Source organism: Vipera ursinii (genome assembly GCF_947247035.1).
Source record: "Vipera ursinii genome assembly, chromosome: 11".
Taxonomy (NCBI): domain Eukaryota; kingdom Metazoa; phylum Chordata; class Lepidosauria; order Squamata; family Viperidae; genus Vipera; species Vipera ursinii.
In genome coordinates, this window is record NC_139524.1 from 8,103,973 (window position 1) to 8,129,734 (window position 25,762).

Consider the following 25,762-nt stretch of genomic DNA (forward strand, 5'->3'; position numbering starts at 1 on the left):
GCAAGTTAATGACAGAATTGCATCCTACGGACAAAGAAGTATGTTATGACTTAAGGTAATGACCCAGTTCCCACAACCTAATGAGACAAGGCTGGATTCACACAACATACAGAACTACAAAATATCCTGCTAGACTTCAGGAATTCTCTGAATCAAAGCTCTTTGGAATCCCAATAAATCATCGCTTTCTTTTATGTCCACCAAAGAGGATTAAAAAGTGCCTTCAGATTGATTACATTCCCATTGTATATTTGAACTTATGATTCAGAATTGTATGGACAACTGGAGCAGTGGCTAAGAAATTTTGGGGAAGAGCGATTTTGGCTTATCAGCATGAAAAACATTTCCAAGACAGAATCCTTAGACTTCTCCATTAGGAAACCCATCATGGCTTGGGCCAAAGGTGCTTTTTCACAAGGCAACTGAACCTTCTTGGTTTTTTCCTTGTAGACCTTTCACTTCTCATCCAAGAAGCTTCTTCAGTTCTGACTGAAGGGTGGGGAATGGAAGGATTTATATTCCTTGCAGTCATCTGGTCGTTAGCACTCTTTCTGAGGTTTACCTGTGACCTCAGGGTCACCCAAATAGTGCAAATTGGGGTGGAAGCTTCTCGGAACTGCTGAAAGGACTGTCTATTGTTGTAGTTAAAGGTAAAGGTAAAGGTTCCCCCGCACATGCGTGCTAGTCGTTTTCAACTCTAGGGGCCGGTGCTCATCTCCGTTTCAAAGCCGAAGAGCCAGCGCTTGTCCGAGGACGTCTCCGTGGTCATGTGGCCGGCATGACTAGACGCCAAAGGCGCACGGAACGCTGTTACCTTCCCACCGGAGCGGTCCCTATTTTTCTACTTGCATTTTTACGTGCTTTCAAACTGCTAGGTTGGCAGAAGCTGGGATGAGTAACAGACACTCACTCTGCTACACGGCACTCGGGATTCGACCCGCCAAACTGCCGACCTTCCGATCGACAAGTTCAGTGTCCTAACCCACTGAGCCACCGCGTCCCTATTATATTGTTGTAGTTACAACAATATAAATACAGTATACATCCTTCCATCCTCCATCATTCAGTCAGAACTGAAGAAGCCTCTTGGATGAGAAGTGAAATGTCTTCAAGGGAAAACCAAGAAATCCCAAACGGCCTTTTGAAAAAGCACCTTTGAGATGATCATGACTTAGAATCTCCGTAGGGAATCAGGGGCTGGGTTAACCAACATCCAGATTGAACACCTGCCCATCACTGCATTCAAACTACAGATAGTCCTCAATTTGCGACCACAATTGATTGCAAAATTTATGTGGCTGAGTGAGAAATTTGTTGAGCGAGTTTAACCCCATTTTACGACTTTCCTTGCCACGTTTGTTAAGTGAATCACTGCACTTGTTAAGTTAGTAACCTGGATGTTAAGTGGATCGGTCTCCCCCATTAACTTTGCTTGTCAGAAGGTCGCAGAAGGTGATCACATAACCCCGGGATGCCGCAGCCATCATAAATGTGAGTCAGTTGTCAAGCATCCGAACGTAAATCGCCTGACCTTGGGGATGTGAAAAATGGTCATAAGTCACTTTTTCCCAGTGCCGTTGTAACTTTGAACGGTCACTAAATGAACTGTTATAACTCAGGGACTACATGTAAAGGAAGGGGTTAAAATCTATAAAAAGATTTCTTAAGCCAGCTTCATTTCCAGCTGGTTTACGCTTGGGAAACTAACCGCTGAAAGCCGCAGTGTGGGGGGGAAAAAAAACCTTTAGGGAAAGATGTAATAGATTTGAAAGAAAACAGTCTTGACGAGTGGATGAATATAAGCAGAGAAATGAAGGGGTATGTCTAGTTATGAATGAAAGGTCTAAATTGTATCTGAGAAAGTATGAATTAGCATTCGCCAGACTATTATGAGTATCCATGAAAATAGGAATCTGTAAGTTGGTAATAAAATACATGTTACATTCCAGTGAACGGTGATCATGAAAGGACCAGTAATCAGTTTGGGGGGGGGGGGAAATGGAGTGACATTCTGAATTAATATAATTGGAGATGAGAGACGCTTTGTTAGGAACCGTGATTAAATGGGTGTACAAAGTGTAGCAAAGAATCTTTGGGCCACTCAAAGACCCAAGAATGAATGAGAATTATATTGTGAGCATCTGCTTAAATGCTGCTTCAGATGTATAACTCGGGCGATACGCACAAGGAAAACGACTTCTTTCATTGTTTATAACAAAAATATGGGAGAATTAATGAGCAATTCAGGAGCGATTCTCAATGTATGAAGGGGCATTAATTGACAGAGCCAAGAGTGAATTTGGAGCGAAATGGACATGAAAGTAATTGGAATGAAAGGAGAATGTCCAGCGGACTAGAAGAAAGTTGCTTTTCCCATGTCTAGATCAAACTTGAAACTGCCAGAATAAAGCCACTTTTTTGCTTTATTGCTGGTTAAAGATAAGTCATTATTGGCACATGTTTCTGGAAGTAGCTGACATACAGAACTCAGGGGCTGCCACAAAGAAGAGGGAGCCAAGCTATTCTCCAAAGCACCTGAAAGTAGGACAAGAAGCGATGGATGGAAACTAGTCAAGGAGAGAAGCAACCTAGAACTAAGGAGAAACTTCCTGACAGTTAGAACAATTAACCAGTGGAACAACCTGCCTCCAGAGGCGGTGAATGCTCCAACACTGGAGGTTTTTAAGAAGAGACTGGACAGCCATTTGTCTGAAATGGTATAGGGTTTCCTGCCTTAGCAGGGGGTTGGACTAGATGACCTCCAAGGTCCCTTCCAACTTCTTCTTCTTCTTCTTCTTCTTCTTCTTCTTCTTCTTCTTCTTCTTATTATTATTATTATTATTATTATTATTATTATTATTATTATTATTATTATTATTATTTATTATTATTATTATTGTTATTATTATTATTATTATTATTACTATTATTACTATTATTATTATTATTATTATTATTATTATTATTATTATTATTATACCAGCAGGTGGGTCAGGCTCTGTGTCTCTCCACATCCACACAGTGTGTTGTTATCCGCTAAGAGCCTCCACTTGAGCATGTTGGCTTTACATTTTGGCCCTCCCACTCTCAACCTATTCAGGGTCCTCCAAGGGAGGTCAGATCCTTCAGCCTTATCCTCCTTTAAAGTTATTCCTCACTCGATGGTCTCCTTCCTCCATCTTTTGGTTCAATTTTGTTCTTCTGTACCCTCAAGAATGTTCGTTCTTGCCATTGATTTAAGTCAGCAGGCTTGGGGCATGTATCCCAAGAAGAAATGAAATAAGAAGAAATAAGAAATGATCAGAGTAAATAGAAGAAACAAGAAATGGAATTTAAATGCTGGGAGAAACAACAATCTCAGATATGCTGATGATAACACTTTGATAGCTAGGCACAAGGAAGTCTTTAAAGAAAAATCTCTGGTTGAAGGCAAAAGAGATAGAATAACAGAATAACGGAGTTGGAAGGGACCTTAGAGGTCTTCTAGTCCAACCCCCTGCATGAAACCCTATACCATTTCAGGCAAATGGCTGTCCAGTCTGTTCTTAAAAACCTCCAGTGTTGGAGCACCCACAACTTCTGGAGGCAAGTTGCTAATCAAATTATGTCAACAGGTAACACCAATGCAATGCAAATAGGTAGAGAAGTTGCAGCGATGGGAGATTTTTATCTGACTGGCCTCAGCTATTCACTAGAGTGATAACTAACCACTAATAAAGAGTCACCTGCTACTTGGGAGAAGGACCGTGATGAACTAAGAGGAAATATTAAAGTGTGCAGGCATCACACGAAGCAAAGGTATGTGTTGTCAACCTGGATCATCAGAAAGAAGATGATTTAATTAATGCCTTTTAGCTGTGGTGCTGCAGACAATTGTTGAGAAGACCTTAGCTGCCAGAACAAACAAATAATTCAAGACAAGTTGAAGTAGAATCTACTGGAAACGCTAGTAAATGCAGCTCACCAGAAATACTAACAATGGAAAAGTGACAGGATTTGAAGCTTATGTTTTGGGAGATGTAATAAACAGGTGAGAGTGATTGGAAAGGTCCCTAGTGCAGGGGGGGGGACCCCAAAGCCAATTATAAAGAGGCCAATAAAAAAAGAAAGAAAGAAAGGCTATATCTTTGAGAACACATCCAGGAACTTGTATGCACCCAGAGAAATGGATTCTGGCTGACAGGTTTGGTCAAATGAGGAGTTGGAAGTGATTCAGTGAGTGAAGAAGAACCCCAGAGCATCTTCAGGAAGAAGAAATGCAAGTTCTGTTTGGAAGAGGGTGAGGAGAAAAGTGAATCTCCCAACAGAATGAATGAAATGTGGAAGTGAAGAAAGAGAATAGATAGAACTGATAGATAGAACGCTTATGGTGGTGTTATACTGTAAATGTTTTGGGTGGGCATACATGAACATGGCATGTTGTTGGCTAAGAGCTCAAATAATTTTCAGGGAATGTTAGATAGCTTGTATCATGCAACAAGGGAACCGGTTTGTTCTAGTGGCTAAGGCACTGGATTAGGAATGAGAATATCTGAGTTTTGGTCTTTCCTTAAACCATCTTGATCTTGGCTAGTCACTCTCTCTCAGTGATACAAAAGCAGAAGTTTTCCATCCATCCATCATCTATCTATCTATCTATCTATCTATCTATCTATCTATCTATCTATCTATCTATCTATCTATCATCTATCTATCTATCTATCTATCTATCTATCTATCTATCTATCTATCTATCTATCTATCTATCTATCTATGTTGCCATATGTAAAACCTATCATCCACAAATCTTTTCTTATTGACTATCCATAAGTCCTAATAAGAAAGACTCTGCTTCCATCCTAATACTTAGCTTTCTAGCTCAGCCAACCTTGATTTTGCAATTGGGAATTTCCAGAGAAGGAGATTTTTCCCTCCGGGTTGGGGTGCTGGGACTTCAGTTCACAGAGGGCCAGCTCCGCTTCTGGGAAATTATGGGTTCGGGCTGGAAATTGTGAGTAGAAGATGCAAGGGAAGGCTAAACTAGATGAACTGGCAAAATTATCCTGCTCGCTTTTCTGTTCTCCTTGGGTTCACTCCTATTGATTTCATTGGAAGATAACTTCCAAGTAAGAGTCCTTTGGCCAACTCTCTCGATCAATTCCAACAAAGGATTGACCTGGATTGAATCATTTCTCATCAACCTGCTTGCTTTTCATCTTGGTTAGAAGATGTTTCATGGGATCCTTGAAGGACGGGAGAATAAAGAAAAAGTCTCTGAACACAAAAACGTATCTAAGCATCTTGTCTCCAAATGACGAACTCTGCTACACAGGGCAGAAGGAATCACTGTGAGCAGTTGATAAATAATACATTTCCTTTGTTTTGCAGGAATTCTGGGGGCCGAGGTGCAGTCCGATCAGCAGTGAGCAGTTTACACAGCAGATCTAATAGGTTCGTAAAATAGACGATGTGTTCCTTTGTTTTCTGCCCGAAGGGGCTATTCATCTCCTTCATTGTGTCATTTTCTCCTTTTCAGTGTGTTTGAGGAGAGATGCTTTATTGACTTACTCTCTAGATCTGCTTTTTTCATGTTTCTGGGCATTTTCTGCACAGAGAGTAAACAGTATATCCCTTTAGGCCATGTTTGGTTAATTATGGTTTGTGACTAAGCCACAATTTGCCGACATTATACTAAGCCACTATGGTTCTAGAAAACCATGGTGAGCAGGCAAATCCAGCCATTAACTGGTTGAGTGAGTTGAAGACAAATAAACAGCTGGATCTTTCTTGGATCCAAATGCATCTCAGCCATTTCTGAAGTTTTCTGCATCTCTGTGTGATTACCCCTTTCATTTAGCATCCGATGGGTACAGGCAAGTTGTTCTCCACAACAAGAACAAACAACAACATTTGTATCTTGCCTAATGTCTTCAGATTTTAGTTTCAAAGAAGTCCTTTGTTTATATTACCAATATACGTGAGAAGTTTCGAAGGCAATTTAGTCTTGCAGGTTGACACTGTGGCAATCTCATAAACAGATACAAGTGTGTTAGCAATATGTTCCCTTTTATCAAAATGGAGGAAAAAAGGGACAGTTGTATCTTGAGTCATTGACCTGAAGAAGTGGCATTCAGTTACTGGTCAACAAATTAGCACTGGTTGGGGGACAGTTCTCTAAGAGGGTGAAGGTTTGTTCTCCAAGCTTCTGGGTTGGTTCCCAAACATTTCGTTACCAGGCTAGGTAACATCTTCAGTGGAGTTTAGAGGATCTCTGTGTCGGTGTCCTTCTGTTTATAAGGGTTTCAGGTGCGGGTGTGTCAAGCGAGGGTCTTGTGATGGGTCAGGTGTGAGTCACCAGTGAGAGGCTTGTGGTGCGTCTTGTGATGGGGAGGTTGCATCAGGTCTGGGCCATTGGGAGGTGAAGAGCTGGTTGGGGGGAGAGCTTGTGCGGCTTGGTTGAGAGTTGGTCCATTTCTGGTTGGCTGTGCAGTTAATTTGGATCCTGAGGGGTTTGTAGGCTGGTTGTAGGTTGATGTGTCTGCTGATGGGATTGCTTGTTGACCTGATGTAACTTCCCCTCACAAGACCCATCACAAGCCCCTTGCTGATGACTCACACCTGACCCATCACAAGACCCTCACTTGACACACCCATACCTGAAGCCCTTATAAACTGAAGAACACTGACTGACATCCTCTCAACTCCGCTGAAGATGTTACCTAGCCTGGTAATGAAATGTTCAGGAACCAACCCACAAGCTTGGAGAACGAAACTTCACTGTCATCCTACACCCGAGCTACAGATATTCACCCTTATTGCATAGTTCTCCAAGCTCAGCTATTGATCAGAAAGGGCTGGTGGTTCTCCCTAAGCTCTTCACTCACAGATCGGTCAAGCGATTCATGCTTACAGCATCCTAATGTCCAGATAGTCAGATCAGCCTGAGTCATCCTCAGAGGCATTTCAAATCGAATTCAGACAATCTGGGAAATAAAGAACTGGTTATGTGGAAGGGATTCATGTACCAACAGATGTACTCTATGCATTATTGCTTAAGTCTCTTGGTTTGCATTGGACAATCTTACCTAGCCTGTTTCTTTCCAGATTTGTTAGGATTGCAATTCCTGTGAAGATCAGCTTGGGCCAAAGTTGCAAATATTGCAAGATGTCAGGTTGAGGACGATTTGTGCCTCACCCAATACATAGGATTGATTGCTTTTGCATGTTTGACCAAAGAAGTGAATGGGTGAAGAGATCCCTGGAATATAGGAAGCAAAGTACGAGAAGAAATATGCAAAGTTTGAATTTAACTCCACACTTTCAAATTGACCTGTAAACCCAAAGTTACCAATTTAAATATACAGGGGTTTTGTTTTTTTACTCTTATAATGATAAATCTGGGCTTCTGCAGATTCATTGTCTGCGAAAACAATGTTCCAAATTGCCTGAGGGAAAACTGCTTGCACAAACAGTGTACATTAATTTGCAAACAGAATAAATCTCTTCAAGAAAACGCTTTCCAAACTGCAAACAAATTATAACACATTTTGTTTTGTTTTGTTTTAAAAAAAATCAGTGTGATAAAGGAAATAGACATGGAGGTGAGAAATAGAGAAAACCTAAATTGACTGGTTGCGAAAGAGGTAAAATGGGGAGGAATCAAAACTGACAGAGTCACTGCTCCCAATGACACAATAAGAACCCATCAGGATGGTGTTTGTTTGGCTGTCATCAGAAGAGAAATACGAAGGAAAAACCCAGCCAATTTCTAACTCTGTAGCTTCAAGTAGCTCACTTCTCAGGAATTGCAGGCTGATTAGTATAGGTTATTAGCATATTAATAACCTCCCTCCTCTCTCTCTCTCTCTCTCTCTCTCTCTCTCTCTCTCTCTCTCTCTCTCTTCCCTTGGTTGCTTAATGTATTTATGGATAATTTTTGAAAGAACACTTATGGTGGTGTTATACCATAAATGTTTTGGGTGGGCATACATGAACATGGCATGTTGTTGACTAGGAACTCAAATAATTTTCAGGGAATGTTAGATAGCGTGTATCATGCAACAAGAGAACCAGTTTGTTCTAGTGGCTAAGGCACTGGATTAGGAATGAGAATATCTGAGTTTTGGTCTTTCCTTAAGCCATCTTGATCTTGGCCAGACACTCTCTCTCAGTGATACAAAAGCAGAGTTTTTCCCCCAAAATTATATGGACTTATCTATCTATCTATCTGTCTGTCTGTCTGCCTGCCTGCCTGCCTGCCTGCCTGCCTGCCTACCTACCTACCTACCTACTTACCTATCTATCTATCTATCTATCTATCTATCTATCTATCTATCTATCTATCTATCTATCTAAAAGCTATTCTATCTATCTGCATCTCTGTCTATCTAAAATCTATTCATCTATCTATCTGTCTATCTATCTATCTATCTATCTATCTATCTATCTATCTATCTATCATCTATCAAAAATCTATTCATCTATCTCGGTCGGTCTGTCTAAAAGCTATTCATCAATCTATATATCTATCTCTATCATTTCTCTGTCTAAAACCTATCTATCTATCTATCTATCTATCTATCTATCTATCTATCTATCTATCTATCTATCTACCTACCTACCTACCTATCCATCTTCTTTGCTCTCCTTTTTCTCTCCAGAACGGAAAGGACACTAAATGGGTCTTCATCTCCATCTGTTGCTGAAAAAAGTAATGACAACATTAAGAACCATGAGCAGGCAGTTCAATCCCAGTGGATATACAATCAGACACTGTCATTGACCATCAGGTATGGGGAACGGCCTGCGGAGACAAATGTCAGCCGCAGTTGACAAATGACAGGCAAAGGCCAAGTGGGTGCTAGTTATGTGGTGGACAAGGAGTAGAACAACCAGGGGTGGAATCCACTGTCAGTTCATGGGATGAGTTTGGGCCTTCCAAACGACGGATGGGTTTCTAATCCCCCTCTTGACAAATGGCCCCACAGGCAGCTTCCTTAACACAAATGGTTTTAAAAACAAGCAGAGTAAAATTGCTTGAAAAGCTCCTGGGGAAAAGCCAGGATAGGTAATCCTTACTTACCATCATTTATTTAATGACTGTTCAAAGTTACAAAGGAACTGAAAAAAGTGACTTATGACTGTTTTTCACATTTATGACCATTGCCACATCCCCGGGGGTGTTTGTCACGTGATCACGTAAGAGCCTTGGTGGAGCAGTGGGCTAATGCCTCCTTAAGTAACACCAGCTGCCTGCAATTAGTGCAGGTTCGAGTCCCACCAGGCTCAAGGTTGACTCAGCCTTCCATCCTTCCGAGGTAGGTAAAATGAGGACCCAGATTGTTGGGGGCAATTAAGCTGACTTTGTAATAATGCCGCTTGGGGTGTGTGTGAAAGCCCTAATAAGCAGGCATATACATAGAATGAAGGCTACTGCTAAGCTTGTAAGCCGCCCTGAGTCTTCGGAGAAGGGCGGGATATAAATGGAATTAAAAATAAAAAATAAAAATAAATAAAAAATCAAATTTCGGAAGCTTGGCAACTGACTCACATTTATGATGGTTGCAGTGTCCCGGGGGGAGGTCACGTGATCCCCTTTTGCAACCTTCCGACAAGCAAAGTCAGTGGGGAAGCCGGGTTCACTTAACAACTTTGTTGCTAACTTAACAACTGTGGTGATTCATTTAACAACTGTGGCTAGAAAGGTTGTAAAACGATGCAAAAATACTTAGCAACTGTCTTGCCCAGCAACAGAAATTTGGGGCTTGTAAATTTGTGCTTGTAAATCGAGGACCACCTGAGTATTGTACAGTTCTTCTTAAAAAGCAGAGAGCTCAGTTTCTAAGCCAAAATCGACTTTCTCCAACCTGATGCACGATCACGGCTGCCATCTTGACTTTTCGGACCTCCACCTCCTACCCCTACTTCAGATATCTTAAGGCTTCAGTTCCCAGAATTCCTGAACAAAGATGTCTCAATTTTCCCCCTGCTCTCAAAAAAGAAGAAATACAGTACTTATATTCGTTCCCCCCCATCCCCGAAAAAAAAATGCCTTCATATTGTGGAATGTACAAAAAGAAACCATTTGCAAGCACCAATGAATTACTTCCTCCTTTTCTTCCATTGTACCCTTCTGTTTGGATAAGTCGGAGTCCCTCAAAGACTTGGATGCCTCCAGGCTAGAAAACCTTGTTGACAGAGCTGGGGAAATGATTTTTGCATGAAGTGCACATAGATTATGCATGCCGAGAAGTATTAGTATTACAGAAAAGGCCTCGGAGTTGAGCTGAACGCCTGATGAATACACATCCGTGTAGTTGGTCAGGAAGAGAGGCCTAGCTTTCAACTTCTTGGTTTTCTTTTTGCCTTTTTGGGGGGGGTTAGGAAGGAAGGAAGGAAGGAAGGAAAGGAAGGAAGGAAGGAAGGAAGGAAGGAAGGAAGGAAGGAGATGTGGAAGTGGAGAGCAAGAGAGGAAGGAAGGAAGGAAGGAAGGAAGGAAGGAAGGAAGGAAGGAAGGAAGGAAGGAAGGAAGGAGATGTGGAAGTGGAGAGCAAGAGAGGAAGGAAGGAAGGAAGGAAGGAAGGAAGGAAGGAAGGAAGGAAGAAAGGAAGGAGATGTGGAAGTGGAGAGCAAGGAAGGAAGGAAGGAAGGAAGGAAGGAAGGAAGGAAGGAAGGAAGGAAGGAAGGGGAGGAGAGGGAGGGAGGGAGGGAAGGAGGGAAGGAGGGCTAGGCAATATTCTTGAACCATAACGGCTCTTTCTGTTCTTATCTTCTGAAAGAAAACACATCCTGAAGTTTTTGGATGCCGAGAAAGACATCTCAGTGCTGAAGGGAACGCTGAAACCAGGAGACATCATCCACTATGTGTTTGACAGAGACAGCACCATGAATGTTTCCCAAAATCTCTACGCCCTCTTACCAAGGACGTCCCCCCTAAAGGGCAAGCATTATCAGACCTGTGCCATCGTGGGCAATTCGGGCATTCTGCTGAACAGCGGCTGCGGCAAGGAAATTGACACCCACAGCTTTGTGATAAGGTAACAGTTCATGGGAAGGGCAGAGTGTCTCCTCGGCTCCAGGCAGGATAGGACAGTCCTTGGATGGTAAAGAAGCAGGCTATCTTTTAGGAAAATTTCTTTCTCTCCTTCCTTCTCTCCTTCCCTCCTTCTCTCTTACTAACGTACCACCTAACTAGGCTGCTTAGTTCCTTATTGGCTCCTTCCTTAATTCTTTTAAACTGGGAGCCTAAGGAAGCTGTCGACAGATGGGGGAAAAAAAGGCTTGGACCGTGGAAGCTGTGCCATCTAGAACAGGAGGCATCAGAGTGGCCCAAGCAGCATCATGCCCAAAGGGGTAGAACTTCGGCACAAGCCTACAAGAGCACTTATATACCGCTTCATCGGGCTTGACAGCTTTCTCTAAGCGGTTGACAGAGTCAACCTATTGCCCCCAACAATCTGGGTCCTCATTTTACCGACCTCGGAAGGATGGAAGGCCGAGCCAACCTTGAGCCGGTGAGAATCGAACTGCCAAACTGCTGGCAGCCGGCGGTCAGCAGAAGTAGCCGGCAGTACTGCATTCTAACCACTGTGCCACCAGGGCTCCTATGCTGTGTTTCTCATTTGGAGGCAAGTAGTAAGAGACCCGCAGGCCATCTATGGATGGACCTTCATAAGTGGTGGCCACCTAAGAACCAATAAAGCGTAAGAACATTATTCTCTATCTGGTTTTTGCAAAATTCTTTTTTTTCCCCTTCTTTGAATGAAAGAAGAATTATTAAGGGAAAATAACACAGGAGAATTTCTCTCCTTTGCTCTAGATTAGGGGTCCCCAACCCTCGGTCCATGGATGGTACCAGCCTGCAGCCTTTTGAGATCGGGGCCATACAAGCGGCAGGCGAGCGCATGAAACTTCATTTGTGCATGTACAGTGTGAAGTTATGTATTCGAAACCATCCCCCATTGCCACCGCTGCTGGTCCATGAAAGTCGGAAAGGCTGAGGATTCCTGCTCTAGAATGTAATATGTACTGTCCTTTTTTTTTTTTTTAGTATTTATGACTTTTATTATTTTATCTAAGTATAAAATATAAGGGAAAATAAAAATAGGAAATTAAGGGAAGGACAAGAGGGGGAAAGAAAATATCGGGTACAAGGAAAAAAAGAAAAAAGCGTTGACTTCCAAGTCTTTTTAGCACAGTAGAAGATAACATTACAACCTCAGCTTTTTTGCTTTGACACATTAGTATATACTAGCCGTTTCTGTGACAACAAATCTCTCTAATCAGCACAACCAAAGTCAATGTTTCATATATCTTTTTCATCACAAGCACAAAATCCAGAAGTGATTTCCATATTAAAAAAACCAGTTAATTAAATATATTCTCCTCTTGGAATAAAACAATCAATTCCTGCTTTTTCTTCCTTGCTGTGGAAATAATACGCGCTTCTGTTTGCGCTTAATAATCTTTATAAACTATCACCATTTACGTTAACAAAATCCACCGTATTCTTTCAGATTCTTTAACCTTAATGGGAAACCTGAGCCTGTCTCCTAATCATTTCCATTTCCAGATGCAATCTAGCCCCAGTGCAGGAATATACCAACGACGTTGGAACGAAGACCGATTTGGTCACCATGAACCCGTCCGTCATCCAGCGTGCCTTTGAGGACCTGGTGAATGACACTTGGCGGGAGAAGCTGCTTCAACGTCTTCATAGCCTCAACGGCAGCATCCTTTGGATCCCGGCATTCATGGCCAAAGGGGGAAAGGAACGGGTGGAGTGGGTCAACGAACTCATCCTCAAGCATCACATTAACGTCCGCACGGCCTACCCATCCCTGCGTCTCTTGCATGCTGTACGAGGGTGAGCAGTTCTCAGGCTACAGACCATGAAATAAAACAGGATGGGGATGAATTGGGGGAAATGAATCCTACATTTTAAATTTGGGACGGTTCCATCCTCTCGGTTGAGACAAAGCAGAGGAGATGTAGGGAAGCGCTGCCTTTATATTCGTGCACTGAACTGTTAAAGGGAGGATAAAAGTGAGAATTGAGTCCTGGAGCCAGGGAAAAGTGTGAGAAATTAGCTCAGAATAATATCCCTGCCGCTCCTGCCTCGACTTGGATCCTTAGGAAAGAAAGACCCTCGACTCCATTTGGTGCAAGAAAAGGTATACTTTTACTAAGAGCCAAGGGGTTACAGCATAGTATAGCAAAGCCAGAATTAAAGGTTTGCCCTCAAAAGATTCCCCAGTTAACTTCCCCTGTTCCCTTCCTCCCCCTTCTTATCTCCCTATTGTCCAGTTACACTCCAAGGAGTTGTTTTGGTAACAGTCTCTGCAATGGAGGGCTTAAATGGGGAGCCGTTAATTCCATCCCCAGGTTTCCGGCTTTGGGACGGTGAGCCAGTGGCACTGGAAGGCACAATGATTTATTTATTTATTTATTTATTTAAATTCCATTTATATCCCGCCCTTCTCCGAAGACTCAGGGCGGCTTACAAGCTTAGCAGTAGCCTTCATTCTATGTATATGCCTGCTTATTAGGGCTTTCACACACACCCCCAAGCGGCATTATTACAAAGTCAGCTTATTGCCCCCCAAAATCTGGGTCCTCATTTTACCTACCTCGGAAGGATGGAAGGCTGAGTCAACCTTGAGCCTGGTGGGACTCGAACCTGCACTAATTGCAGGCAGGTGGTGTTACTTAAGGAGGCATTAGCCCACGGCTCCACCAAGGCTCTCCTTGGTTTCTCTTTCCCCCCCCTCCACAACAGCCCCTCCCCCCCAATAGTTGGTGGCAGGCAGGCACCTAGCCAAGCCAGGCTGAAGTGCAGGACGCCCCTTCTGACCATCACCTTGATTCCGCTTGATACAACTGATAGGCTTTCGGGATTGATTGTCGGGAGGCCAAGTCAGGAAAAAGATGACATGAGGATTCTAGGAATGCAGGAAGTCCTCAACGTGCGCACATAATTGAGCTCCAACTTTTTGTTGCAAAGTGAGACAGTGGTGGAGTGAGTTTTTGCCCCATTTTCGCCACCTCCCCTTGCCACAGCCGTGAAGGGACTCAAGTCACACAGTCATTAAGCAAACCTGGCTTCCCCACTGACTTTGCTCGTCAGAAGGTGGCAAAAGGGGATAACGTGATCCCACCATCATACCTATGAGCCGGTTGCCAAAACATTCAAATTTTGATCCTGTGGCCACGGGGATGCTGCAACGCTCGTAAGTCTGAAAAAATGGTCATCACTTTTTCCAGTCCCTTTGCAACTTCGAACGGTCAATAAATGAACTGTTGTAAGTTGAGGACTACCTGTGTTACTTTTTCGGATGATGTAGAATAAAAGAACAGAATCCTGAAAGTATCTAGGAGTTCCTCTCTACCCCACCTTATAGCAAGCAGAATTAAGGTGGGATTCGAATAGAATAGAGCTGGAAGGGACCTTGGAGGTCTTCTAGTCCAGCCCCCTGCTCAGGCAGGAAACCCTATAACATTTCAGACGAATGGCTGTCCAATCTCTTCTTAAAAACTTCCGGTGTTGGAGCATTCACAACTTCTGGAGGCAGGCTGTTCCACTGGTTGATTGTCCTCACTGTCGGGAAGTTTCTCCTTAATTCCAGGTTGCTTCTCTCTTTGGTCAGTTTCCAACCATTGCTTCTTGTCCTTCCCTCTGGTGGTCTGGTGAACAACCTGCCCCCCTCTGCCTTCTGGCAGCCCCTCAGATACTAGAACACTGCTATTGTGTCTCCCCTTTTCTTTAGACTGGCGAAACCCAAGTCCTGCAGCCATTCTTTGTACATTTTAGTCTCCAGGCCTTTGATCATGTTCCATGAGATGTAAATGGAAAACCTGATTATTGAAGATCTTTCCTGATTATGAAGGCCAAGATGCTTTTGGGTTTTTAGGTTACATTTGGAGGGCTTGCAAATTTATTCTGAATAACTTTTGTGGTGTTTCTGAGCTCACGTTTCTTACAAAAATGATAGATGGAGCTATCCCTGGTGCTATTTTCCTATCTTTCCATCATTTTAGGGTTTCCTGATATGTAAGAGCCCTCAGAGAAGTTCCTTCCTGGCCTTTTCCTTGGGATTTAATGCTGGAAATGTGTGGGCAGGGAGGGAGGCTGGCTGGATGAGAGGAGTGGACAATAAAAGACAGGACATTCACATGTACAGTATTCCCTAGTGTCAGCCCAACTAGATAGACTACATCATAAAATCAACTCTACAGGAAAAAAACTAGAACTATGCTTTATTGAGATAGACTACAAGCAGTCGTCAACTTGCAACCCCAATTGAGCCCCAAATTTCAGCCACTAGGTGAGACATTTGTTAAGTGACTTTTGCCCCCTTTTATGAATCTTTCTTGCCACCGTGGTTAACTGTGTTAATAATTCAGTTGTCAGGTGGATCTGGTCTCCCCACTGACTTCGCAAAAGGCGACTGCACGAACCCAGGACACTGCAGCTGTTGTAAATATGAGTCAGTTGCCGAGAGTCTGGATTTCGATCACGTGACCCCGGGGATGCTGCAATGGTCGTAATTGTGAAAAACGGTCCTAAGTCACTTTTGGGCAGTGCCGTTGCAATTTCGAAGGGTCACTTAATGCACGGTTGTAAGTTGAGGATCACCTGCACAACAACGGAACCTTGTAGGTCTGATTGTGCTGCATCTCTTACGCTCCAGTGAATCAGGGAGATTTTTACCGGAGTCACTTCTGAATATTATGTTGTCTCCCAGGACTTAAAGAATGTCCCAGCCCTCTTTACCTAGATGGAAACTCCTAGATCAGAGGTAAGCAACCTTGGCTCTTTTATGACTCTTGGACTTTAACTCCCAGAATTCCTCAGCCAGCTATGCTGGCTGAGGAATTCTGGGAGTTGAAGTCCACGAGTCATAAAAGAGCCAAGGTTGCCTACCCCTGTCCTAGATAGAATAAGGTCACTTGCCTTATTCCCCACTCAGTCACCCATGTCACTAAATGGGTCATAGCACCCTGCTCCATGCCTGAGAATTTCAGCGCAGTTCCATTCTCTTTTGAAACCAATTTGGAAAGCAAATTTCCCTTCACCACACCGAACTGGTGGCTTGTAGGCAGAAAGTCGTAGGAGGTTTTCCCGTATGGATAACTCGTAATTTAAACCCTGCTTGTTTCAGTTTAACTGACCTTCACAAGTCCCCTGGCACCCAAGGAACTAACCCGCTCCAAAATAAACACTTCCATGCAATTTGTATTTTGCCAACTAAGGAAGAAGCTTGGCTCAACCACCACAGCTCGCAGAAACCCCGTACCAAATAGCAGATGTCATCTCGTTGTTGTTGTTTTTTCCCAGCTGCCTTGGTCAATTCAAGTGATATATTTAATAGCAATGCCAAATGATACAGTTGATGGGTTGGCAGTAAGGACATAATGATGCCCTTTCCACCAGCCTTCTCATTAAAACCTGGAATCTTGCACAACAATGATGGCCCACACAGTTGAGGCCACATCGCTTACATGCTTCCAAAATTAATTAGCCAGTGTTATGGGCCCAGGTGTTTAGCCAAGAGGAGAAGGGTGGGCATGGTGACAACAAGTCCTTCTTGAGGCTGATCAGGAATGGAACAGAAGTCAGGTTCTACATTTAGGCAGGAAAAACCAAATGCACAGGTACAGCATACGTGGTATCTTGCTCAGTAGTAGCAACTGAGAGAGGGATCTTGGAGTCCTAGTGGACAATCACTTCAATAGGACCCAGCAGTGTGCTGCAGCTGCCAAAAAAGCCAACACAGTGCCAGGCTGCATTAACAGAGGGATAGAATCAAGATCACATGAAGCGTTAATACCACTTTACAACACCTTGGTAAGGCCACACTTGGAATACTGCATCCAGTTTTGGTCACCACGATGTAAAAAAGATCTTGAGACTCTAGAAAGAGTGCAGAGAAGAGTAAAAAAGATGATCAGGGGACTGGAGGCTAAAAAATATAAGAAACGGTTGCTGGAATTGGGTATGTCTAGTTTAATGAAGAGAAGGACGAGGGGTGACATGATAGCAGTGTTCTAGTATCTCAGGGGTTGCCACAAAGAATAGGAGAGTCAAGCTATTCTGCAAAGCACCTGAAGGCAGGACAAGAAACAACAGATGGAAACTAACCAAAGAGAGAAGCAACCTACAACTAAGGAGAAACTTCCTGATAGAACAATTAACCAGTGGAATAACCTGCCTCCAGAAGCTGTGAATGCTCGAACACTGGAAGTTTTTAAGAAGAGACTAGACAGCCATTTGTCTGAAATGGTATAGGGTTTCCTGCTTGAGAATGAGGTTGGACTAGAAGACCTCCAGTAAAAAACTTTTATTCATTAAATATGAATCTCAGTCAACTGAACACTCAAATAGACTGGCACTAATAGTTGACACGGGTTGCTGCCAGCATCCTAGGTATCAACCAGGTATCTCCTTAAAATGTATGATGATGATGATGATGATGATGATGATGATGTCTATTGCCTTTTGCTCACCTCATCCTCCCAGTGGTTGGCACTCCTCACTGCTCTGTTATTTTCCTGTTCTTCATCTGCTGACATTCTCAATGTCTGCTGAAAACCTATAGTGATTTTTAGCCTCTAATGATTTTTCGTCTCTAAGCTGTTCCAATTTTTTTGGGCAGAAAGATAGAGTAGAGTAGAGTAGAGTAGAGTAGAGTAGAGTAGAGTAGAGTAGAGTAGAGTAGAATATTCTACTCAAGCAGGAGAACCTATGCCATCTCAGACAGGTGAATGTCCAGTCTCTTCTTAAGAATCTCCAGTGATGGAGCACCCACGATTTCTGGAGGCAACTTCTGTTCCACTGGTTGATTGTCATCACTGTCAGGAGGTTTCTCCTGAATTCCAGGTTGCTTCTCTCTTTGATCAGTTTCCAAACATTGTTTCTTGTCCTGGTGCTTTGGTGAATAACATGACCCGCTCTTCTTTGTGGCAGCCCCTCAGATACTAGAACACTGCTATCATGTCTCCCCTATTTCTTCTTTTCTTCACACTGGCCAAACCCAAGTCCTGTAGCCGTTCTTTGTATGTTTTAGTCTCCAGGCCTTGGATCATCTTAGTTGCTCTTCTCTGAATTTTTTTCCAAACTCTCAACATCTTTTTTGTGATATGGTGACCAGAACTAGCTGCAGTATTCCAGGTGTGGTCTTACTAGGGCTTTATAAAGCAGTAATATTACTCCACGTGATCTTGATTCTATAATGATGATTTTGTGTAAAGAAGTATTCCCCCCCCAGTGGTCTCAAACCCATGCCAAAGGAAGTTAACCATTTCTTATATGATTTTTGTTCCTTTCCAGGTATTGGCTGACGAACAAAGTCTACATCAAGCGTCCCACCACTGGCTTATTGATGTACACCCTGGCAACTCGCTTCTGCAACCAGATTTACCTCTACGGTTTCTGGCCATTTCCCCAAGGCCCAGACCAAAACCCTGTTAAATACCACTACTATGACAGCCTGAAATATGGCTACATGTCCCAGGCCAGTCCTCACACCATGCCTTTGGAATTCAAAGCGTTGAAGGTCTTGCACCACCAAGGTGCCTTAAAACTCACCGTTGGGCCCTGCAATGGAACCACGTAAAAAGAGGCTTCTGGCAAGCCACTTTCCTGGAGGCTGTGCCCCATGGGAGGATTGGGGAGGGGAGGCTGGGCAGAGTGGTAGATGCAAGGTGGGTTTCCTTGGCTTGGGAGAAAGGCCCGCAGGGCTCTGCGTTGAATTGGAGCCAACATTTGGCGCAAGGACCAGAAGAGCTGGGGAAGAACCCTAAGAGAAGGTGGCCTTTGCCCTTCCCAGGCCTGGCAGCCACTGTGATGTGTATGGGTACTTTAGTGTGACAACTCAGTGTTAGGCCAGATGTTGTGCGTGGTCTAGAATTGGTAGGTAGGGCCCGTTTGGCTAAGAAAGCTGGGCGTTTCCCAGTTCGTGTTGTGTTCTTGGCTTAGTGGATGTAGGGGTAGGGATTAATCCTTAGAACTGCTGTTTTTCAAGCAGGGAGAGACACAGAGCAGAGACACTGCAGGTCAGTTCTCAAAAAGCTACTGGCCAAGGAGAGCTGAACCATGCCATGTGGAGACTTTTTTTCAACTGGGCTACCAGCTGGGCCCGTTCAGAAAGCAACAGAGCAAGGCTGGCAAAATTGACTCAGGATCCCCAGGCACAGGAAGCCTGGAGTTTCTGACATTTCCACTGGAAGGGAAAACATCAGGCCATTCATCGGACAGCGTGGCTCATTATTATTATTATTATTTTAAAAAATAAAAGACGGAAGCGGACTAAAAGGGGAGCATCATTTTTGTTTCCTGCTGCGGTTCTCCTCTTCCTTGGTAGAGATGCCCCGTTCAGCGGTACTAAATAAGTGATGCCAGTTCTGGAGCATCCATAGGGGTGGCGTCAAAAGAGACAAGAGAGTGGCCATAACTGTACAAACAACTTCTTCTTCTTCTTCTTCTTCTTCTTCTTCTTCTTCTTCTTCTTCTTCTTCTTCTTCTTCTTCTTCTTCTTCTTCTTCTTCTTCTTCTTCCTCCTCCTCCTCCTCCTCCTCCTCCTCCTTCTCCTCCTCCTCCTCCTCTTCTTCTTCTTCTTCTTCTTCTTCTTCTTCTTCTTCTTCTTCTTCTTCTTCTTCTTCTTCTTCTTCTTCTTCTTCTTCTTCTTCTTCTTCTTCTTCTTCTTCTTCTTCTTCTTCTTCTTCTTCTTCTACATGTTCTGCCGTAGTGTGACTTGACATTCGGGGGTTTCAATTTGTGAAAGCAAATTTGCAGGCTGGGGTTGGGTTTTTTTTTTGTTCCAACTGTTTTATTGTGCTTTAGCAGATTTGTTAATAAACTCAGTTTTAAGTCATTGTAGTAATCGGTGCCTTCATTATTGGAGGCCTGGCTTCCACAAACAGCAGATGAGAAATCGGTCTGAGGTTGGAATGGTACCCCATCCGGTGACAAATTCCTTGTGTGTCTAATCACACTTGGCCAAATAAAGTATTCAATTCCATTCATCCCTGCTCGAAAAACTTGCAGATCCAGAAGAATGTTTTGCACACTGAGCAGAAATGAAGTGATCTATAATAAAACACAGCAAAAATGGAAAGGAAGTCTAATCCATCTTTAATGATAGATTAATGGATAAATATCTCAGGGGCTGCCCCAAAGAAGAGGGAGTCAAGCTATTCTCCAAAGCCCCTGAAGGCAGGACAAGAAGCAACGGATGGAAACTAGTCAAGGAGAGAAGCAACCTAGAACTAAGGAGAAACTTCCTGACAGTCAGAACAATTAACCAGTGGAACAACCTGCCTCCAGAAGCGGTGAATGCTCCAACACTGGAGGTTTTCAAGAAGAGATTGGACAACCATTTGTCTGGAATGGTATAGGGCAGGGGTCAGCAACCTGAAACAGTGAAAGAGCCACTCGGAACCGGTTCCCTCACAAAAGGAAAAACTGGGAGCCGCAAAAAATGTGTGCGCATGCGCAGACATGCCCACATGTGCAGAACAGGGTTTGCGTGAAGATTGGAGCCAAGGCGAGATATGCACCTACCCTGCATATTTGAATTGATTGGTTGAACTTTTTTAATCCCACTTTTTTTTTGGACTGCACACGGCAGAGGACTGGGAGCCGCAGGAGACGGCTGAAAGAGCCGCATGCGGCTCCGGAGCTGCGGGTTGCAGACCTATGGACTAGAAGACCTCCAAGGACCCTTCCATCTTTGTTATTCTGTTATCTTGCCCCATCTTCAGTTCCTCTCCTTTTCCCAGAAAACTGTCACAGAGCACTTAACATGGAGTTTGGTGACACACATGCCTCTTCTCTGGCTGGCAATGTAAAAAATGTGTGCTTGGATCACATTGCCTCTCCTCCTTAGTCATTGGTTATGTTGGCTGGGACTGATGGAATTGGAGTCCAATGATATTGCAGTACTGAAGGAAGGGGTGATATATTCTTTGTTTCTGATGGTGGGTGACTAGATACCTCCTCCCCGCAAAAAGGACTGAGACATTTCAGAAGGTGCCATCATGGATAGATGAACACATGAAGGCTACTGGACCAAATTCCATTATTTCCTTCAACTGAAAAGAGTTTTCCAAGGCATAAGCTAGTTATTTTCCTGTGAACAAGAATGAACAAGAAAGGTTATTTTTCCCTAATGACCCTTCTTGTTCATATTTCCAACATATATTTGAGGTGCCTCCATCCATTCTGGATAATTTTTCTGCTGTCATAAACCAATGGAACATGTAAAAAATATATAATATAGGGCAAATTTCAAATAAGACCACGCCTGGAATACTGCAACTAACTTTGGTCACCATACTACAAAAAAGATGTTGAGTCAGAGAAGAGCAACTAAAATGATCCAAGGCCTGGAGACTAAAACGTATGAAGAATAGCTGCAGGACTTGGGTTTGGCTAGTCTAAAGAAAAGAAGAAACAGGGTATAGTATTCCAGTATTTGAGGGGCTGCCTCAAAGAAGAGGAGGTCACGTTATTCTCAAAAGCACCCAGAGGGCAGGACGAGAAACAATGACTGGAGAGAAGCAACCTGGAATTAAGGGGAAACTTCCTGACAGTGAGGACAATTAACCAGTGGAACAGCTTGCCTTCAGAAATCATGGGTGCTCCATTGCTGGAGATTTTTAAGAAGAGACTGGATAGTCACTTGTCTAAGATGGTATAGGCTCTCCTGCTTGAGCAGGGGGCTGGACTAGAAGACCTCCAACATCCCTTCCAGCTCTATTTTATTCTATTCTATTCAATTATAGCAATAGCGTGGTTTCCTATTGTTCCAGTCAAGTGCAGGAAATCAGGAGCCAGGGGAGATTTATTTCATGCTAGAGCTCTCTACAAGAATCTGAACTACTAACAGTCCAAGCAAGTTGGCAGTAGATAAGAGTCAATGGAATTCAAGTTGGGCTGAACGTAGATCTCTTGTGGGACTCAAGACTAATGACATGTTTGACCCCTCTCTCTGGCTCAGCCCAGCCATCTCCTATGATTCCATCTGTATGCTGTAGCCAGCATTTTTAGTTAACTCAACATTTGTACACAATTCTATTTCAAATTCTGTCTTGAGTTGTTCAATACCATGAATTCTTTTATCTACTTATCTACTTATCTTTGTCTACTTTATCTACTTATCACCATAAGTAAGAAAGCCACTGACAACTATATCCCGCTGTCATCGGTTGTTTTCTTGATAATACTTTAAATTTCCCTTGGGTCTTCTGTAGTTTTTCCTGTGGTCATGAATCTTCCTAAAAGAAAAAGATATATGAGATATTAATTTTCATCTTTAGTGAAATAGATTTTTATGGACTTTATCTCCTCAAACAGCGAGATGGGGGAGATATACATCAAAACTCTTCTTAAGCCCCATAATGACATTCCTAGTACAAGAATGATGTCTTGATTTAGAAAAGGCTGTCGAGCTTGAATTTGTTGTGAATGGTTGAAGGACTTCCTAATCTTTACTAATAGATGCCTTCCTAACCAGCTGCTAGGGATATCTCTCTCTGATGCAGCTGTGTTCTCTTATCCAAAACCCATAGCTGAGATTGTCTTTGGATTTTTCTGATCCAGAGTAGTCGTTTTCCCTCTTCTCCTGACACAAGCCTTGTTATTTGCCTGATGAATACAACCAGGATGAAAACACAACAGGGGTGCTGACTATCCAGCTCTGTTCAGCATCTTCTCTGTCTTTCCTCAGCCACTTTGGTTTGTTCTGTGTGACCAATGTGACTGTCAGAAGAGAAACAACAATGCCCAGATCACTAAGGAAAGCCGTAACATCAAGAGGACTTTGGAAAGTTGTATCTTGGCCATTTGCAGGTTTGTGAACTTCAGATCCCAGAGTAGAGCCACCAGCATAGCCACTGATGAAATTCTGGGAGTTGGAGTCCACACAACTGGACGTGGCCAAGCTTGGGAAACATTGCTCTAGAAACATCTGTCTGTAAGAATGATTCTGGTCTATGTCTTTCTCTAGTGATCATTGACGTAAAGATAAAGCATTCCCCTGTCCAGTCATGTCGGACTCTCTACTCATCTCTGTTTCTTAGTGTTGTTCAAAGACACTTCCGTGGTCATGTGGCCGACATAAGTATATGCCAAGGTGCACGGAATGCTGTTTCCTTCCCATGGAAGTGTACCTATTTATCTACTCGCATTTGCAGGTTTAAAATTGCTAGGTAGCCAGGCGCTGGAGCAAGGAATGGGAGCTCACCCCATCACACAGCGTTCAGGTCTTGAACCTGGGCTGTCAGCTTTCCAGTTGACAAGTTCAGCATCTTTAACCACTGAGCCATCGCACCCCCCCCACACACACTAGTGAGCATAATAATGGATGCAATAATGCTTTAATAATGGAGGTAGAGCGGGGCCTCCTTGATTGACTAGACAAGTACCAAACTCAGTAGAGAAACTGTAGACCAGATGTCAGCATAGGGACCTGGCTGCCAGTTGGGACATGCGTTTTTACATACATCTGACATGTGAGACGTTCCAAAAAATGCTGGGCAGGGCGTATATTTACAGCTTCCGACAGATGGCAAAACCTGCTGCTCTAGCCATCTGTCAAAATTTGCCTTCTTCCCAGCAGACATTCAGAGGAGTGATTGATGGATGAGGTTCCTGCTGTATTTTTGTTTGTCCCATCGTGAACTGTTAGATCGGCACCATTCAGCAGTTCTGCTAACAAAGTGGAGGGTAGCTCAGCTATGCCGCTACACAGACAGAACAAATTTACACTGACCTATCTTTGTGTCATTTGCAGACTGGAGACAAATATCTTCAAATGGCTGACTAGATGTGTCCTAATTTTCTATACTTGGACTTTCTTTCTTTCTTTCTTTCTTTCTTTCTTTCTTTCTTTCTTTCTTTCTTTCTTTCTTTCTTTCTTTCTTTCTTTCTTTCTTTCTTGTTATTCTCCAAAGCACCCAGAGGGCAGGACGAGAAAGAATGACTGGAGAGAAGCAACCTGGAATTAAGGGGAAACTTCCTGACAGGGAGGACAATTAACCAGTGGAACAGCTGGCCTCCAGACGTGCTTCATCACTGGAGGCTTTTAAAGAAGAGACTGGACAGCTGCTTGTCTGGAATGGGACAGAGTCTCCTGCTTGAGCAGGGGGTTGGACTAGAAGACCTCCAAGATTCTTTCCAACCCGGTTATTCCGTTAGTTATTCTGTTATCATCCTCCAAGTCCTGATTTAGAGGGAAGATTTGGAATCAGAATGAATTTGCAATAAGAGACTTTTTCAGCATTTGAATCCAGGCCACTCCATCCTGAAGTCATTCATGCACGTGGATTGGAGCGCAATTCCCACCTCCCTCTACTAATCCAGCTTTAAGTTGCCAGGTGGAAAGCGTTTCTTTGCAGTTATTCATTGGATAAAAGCTTTCCCTTTTGTTGAAAAATAGAGGTCTAAAGGTAATGGGGTAAGGTCAGCTTTGTATAGGATGAAAGAGACTGGGGTAGCCTTCATTATCTTTGCAACCGCGAGCACATTGTAATGGACACCGGAGGCTTTCAAGAACAGACTGGATAGCCGCTTGTCCAAAATGGTATAGGGTCTCCTGTTTGAGGAAGGGATTGGGCTAGACTAGAAGATCTCCAAGGTCCCTTCCAACTCTGTTATTCTATATTCTGATAAACTAGGCTTTCAGAGTAGGCTTAACTTAATCGAGTCAACAATTTCCTGGATTTGCACAAGACACTGAACCAGGCATATTCAAACAGGCATGGGTTTTGCACAGATTTCCAAACCCACAAAAGAACTAACCCTGGTTAAAATTAATCAGACTCAACTTCTTAAAAGAACACAGCTTGTCAGCTTTTAACTAAGTCATCTGAGTTCATTGCACAAATGCAACCACAGGGTTGTTCGCTAACCTGATTAAATGTGCCGTGGGAAGCCTGCAGTTACCTTGTTGTTTTTCTTATTCATTTAGCTGTCTACATGACTGCATCTTATCAGCTCTGCAATTCAGTTCAGCTCAGTGAGATATCACAAAAAATCCACCTCAGATTCACCCGCACCCGTATGCAAGGCTACCCCAATTGCTAGATACCATTTCAGATGTGAAAACCACGTGTCTGAGTTGATTTAATCACTTAATCTCAAAAATAATCAATTGTTAGATAGTGGAGGCCGGGGGGGGGTGAAATGGCTCAGTGGTTAAAGCTACAAAGCTGACAGTCCGAGTTTGAGACCCGAGCACTGCACAAGGGCGTAAGCACCCATTCTCCTCAGCTCTTGCTCACCTTGTAGTTCAAAAGCATGCAAGATGCAAGTAGATTATTTCAGACCTGCCCCAATGTGGTCCTTTAGGAAAGAAAAAGGCCCTCGACTCCATTTGTGGCAAAGGTATACTTTTTTTTACTAAAAGCCACGTGGATTACAGTAAAACAGAGCCAGAACTGGAATTTAGACACCAAAGTTTGCTGGATAACTTTTCTCTTGTCCAGTTCCTCCTCTTGCAAGTCTCCCATTGTCCAATTAAAAACTTAAAGGTAAAGGTTCCCCCGCACATGCGTGCTAGTCGTTTCCGACTCTAGGGGCCGGTGCTCATCTCCGTTTCAAAGCCGAAGAGCCAGCGCTTGTCCGAGGACGTCTCTGTGGTCATGTGGCTGGCATGACTAGACGCCAAAGGCGCACGGAGCGCTGTTACCTTCCCATCGTAGTGATCCCTATTTTTCTACTTGCATTTTTACGCGCTTTCGAACTGCTAGGTGGGCAGAAGCTGGGACGAGTAACAGGCGCTCA

General features: G+C 43.4%; 1 protein-coding gene across 1 annotated transcript in view; it reads left to right on the top strand.

Annotated features, from left to right (window-relative positions):
* ST8SIA2 (ST8 alpha-N-acetyl-neuraminide alpha-2,8-sialyltransferase 2) overlaps positions 1-18,593 on the top strand; it is a gene marked incomplete at both ends in the record, with an annotated part of 28,855 nt that extends 10,262 nt beyond the window's left edge. Inside the window, 5 exons of the mRNA XM_083371382.1 lie at positions 5,368-5,430; positions 8,640-8,768; positions 10,758-11,015; positions 12,551-12,844; positions 18,308-18,593. Of these exons, the coding sequence (XP_083227508.1) occupies positions 5,368-5,430; positions 8,640-8,768; positions 10,758-11,015; positions 12,551-12,844; positions 18,308-18,593 (1,030 nt within the window). The remainder of the gene's footprint in view (positions 1-5,367; positions 5,431-8,639; positions 8,769-10,757; positions 11,016-12,550; positions 12,845-18,307) is intronic.
* Between the last annotated feature and the right edge of the window lie 7,169 nt (positions 18,594-25,762).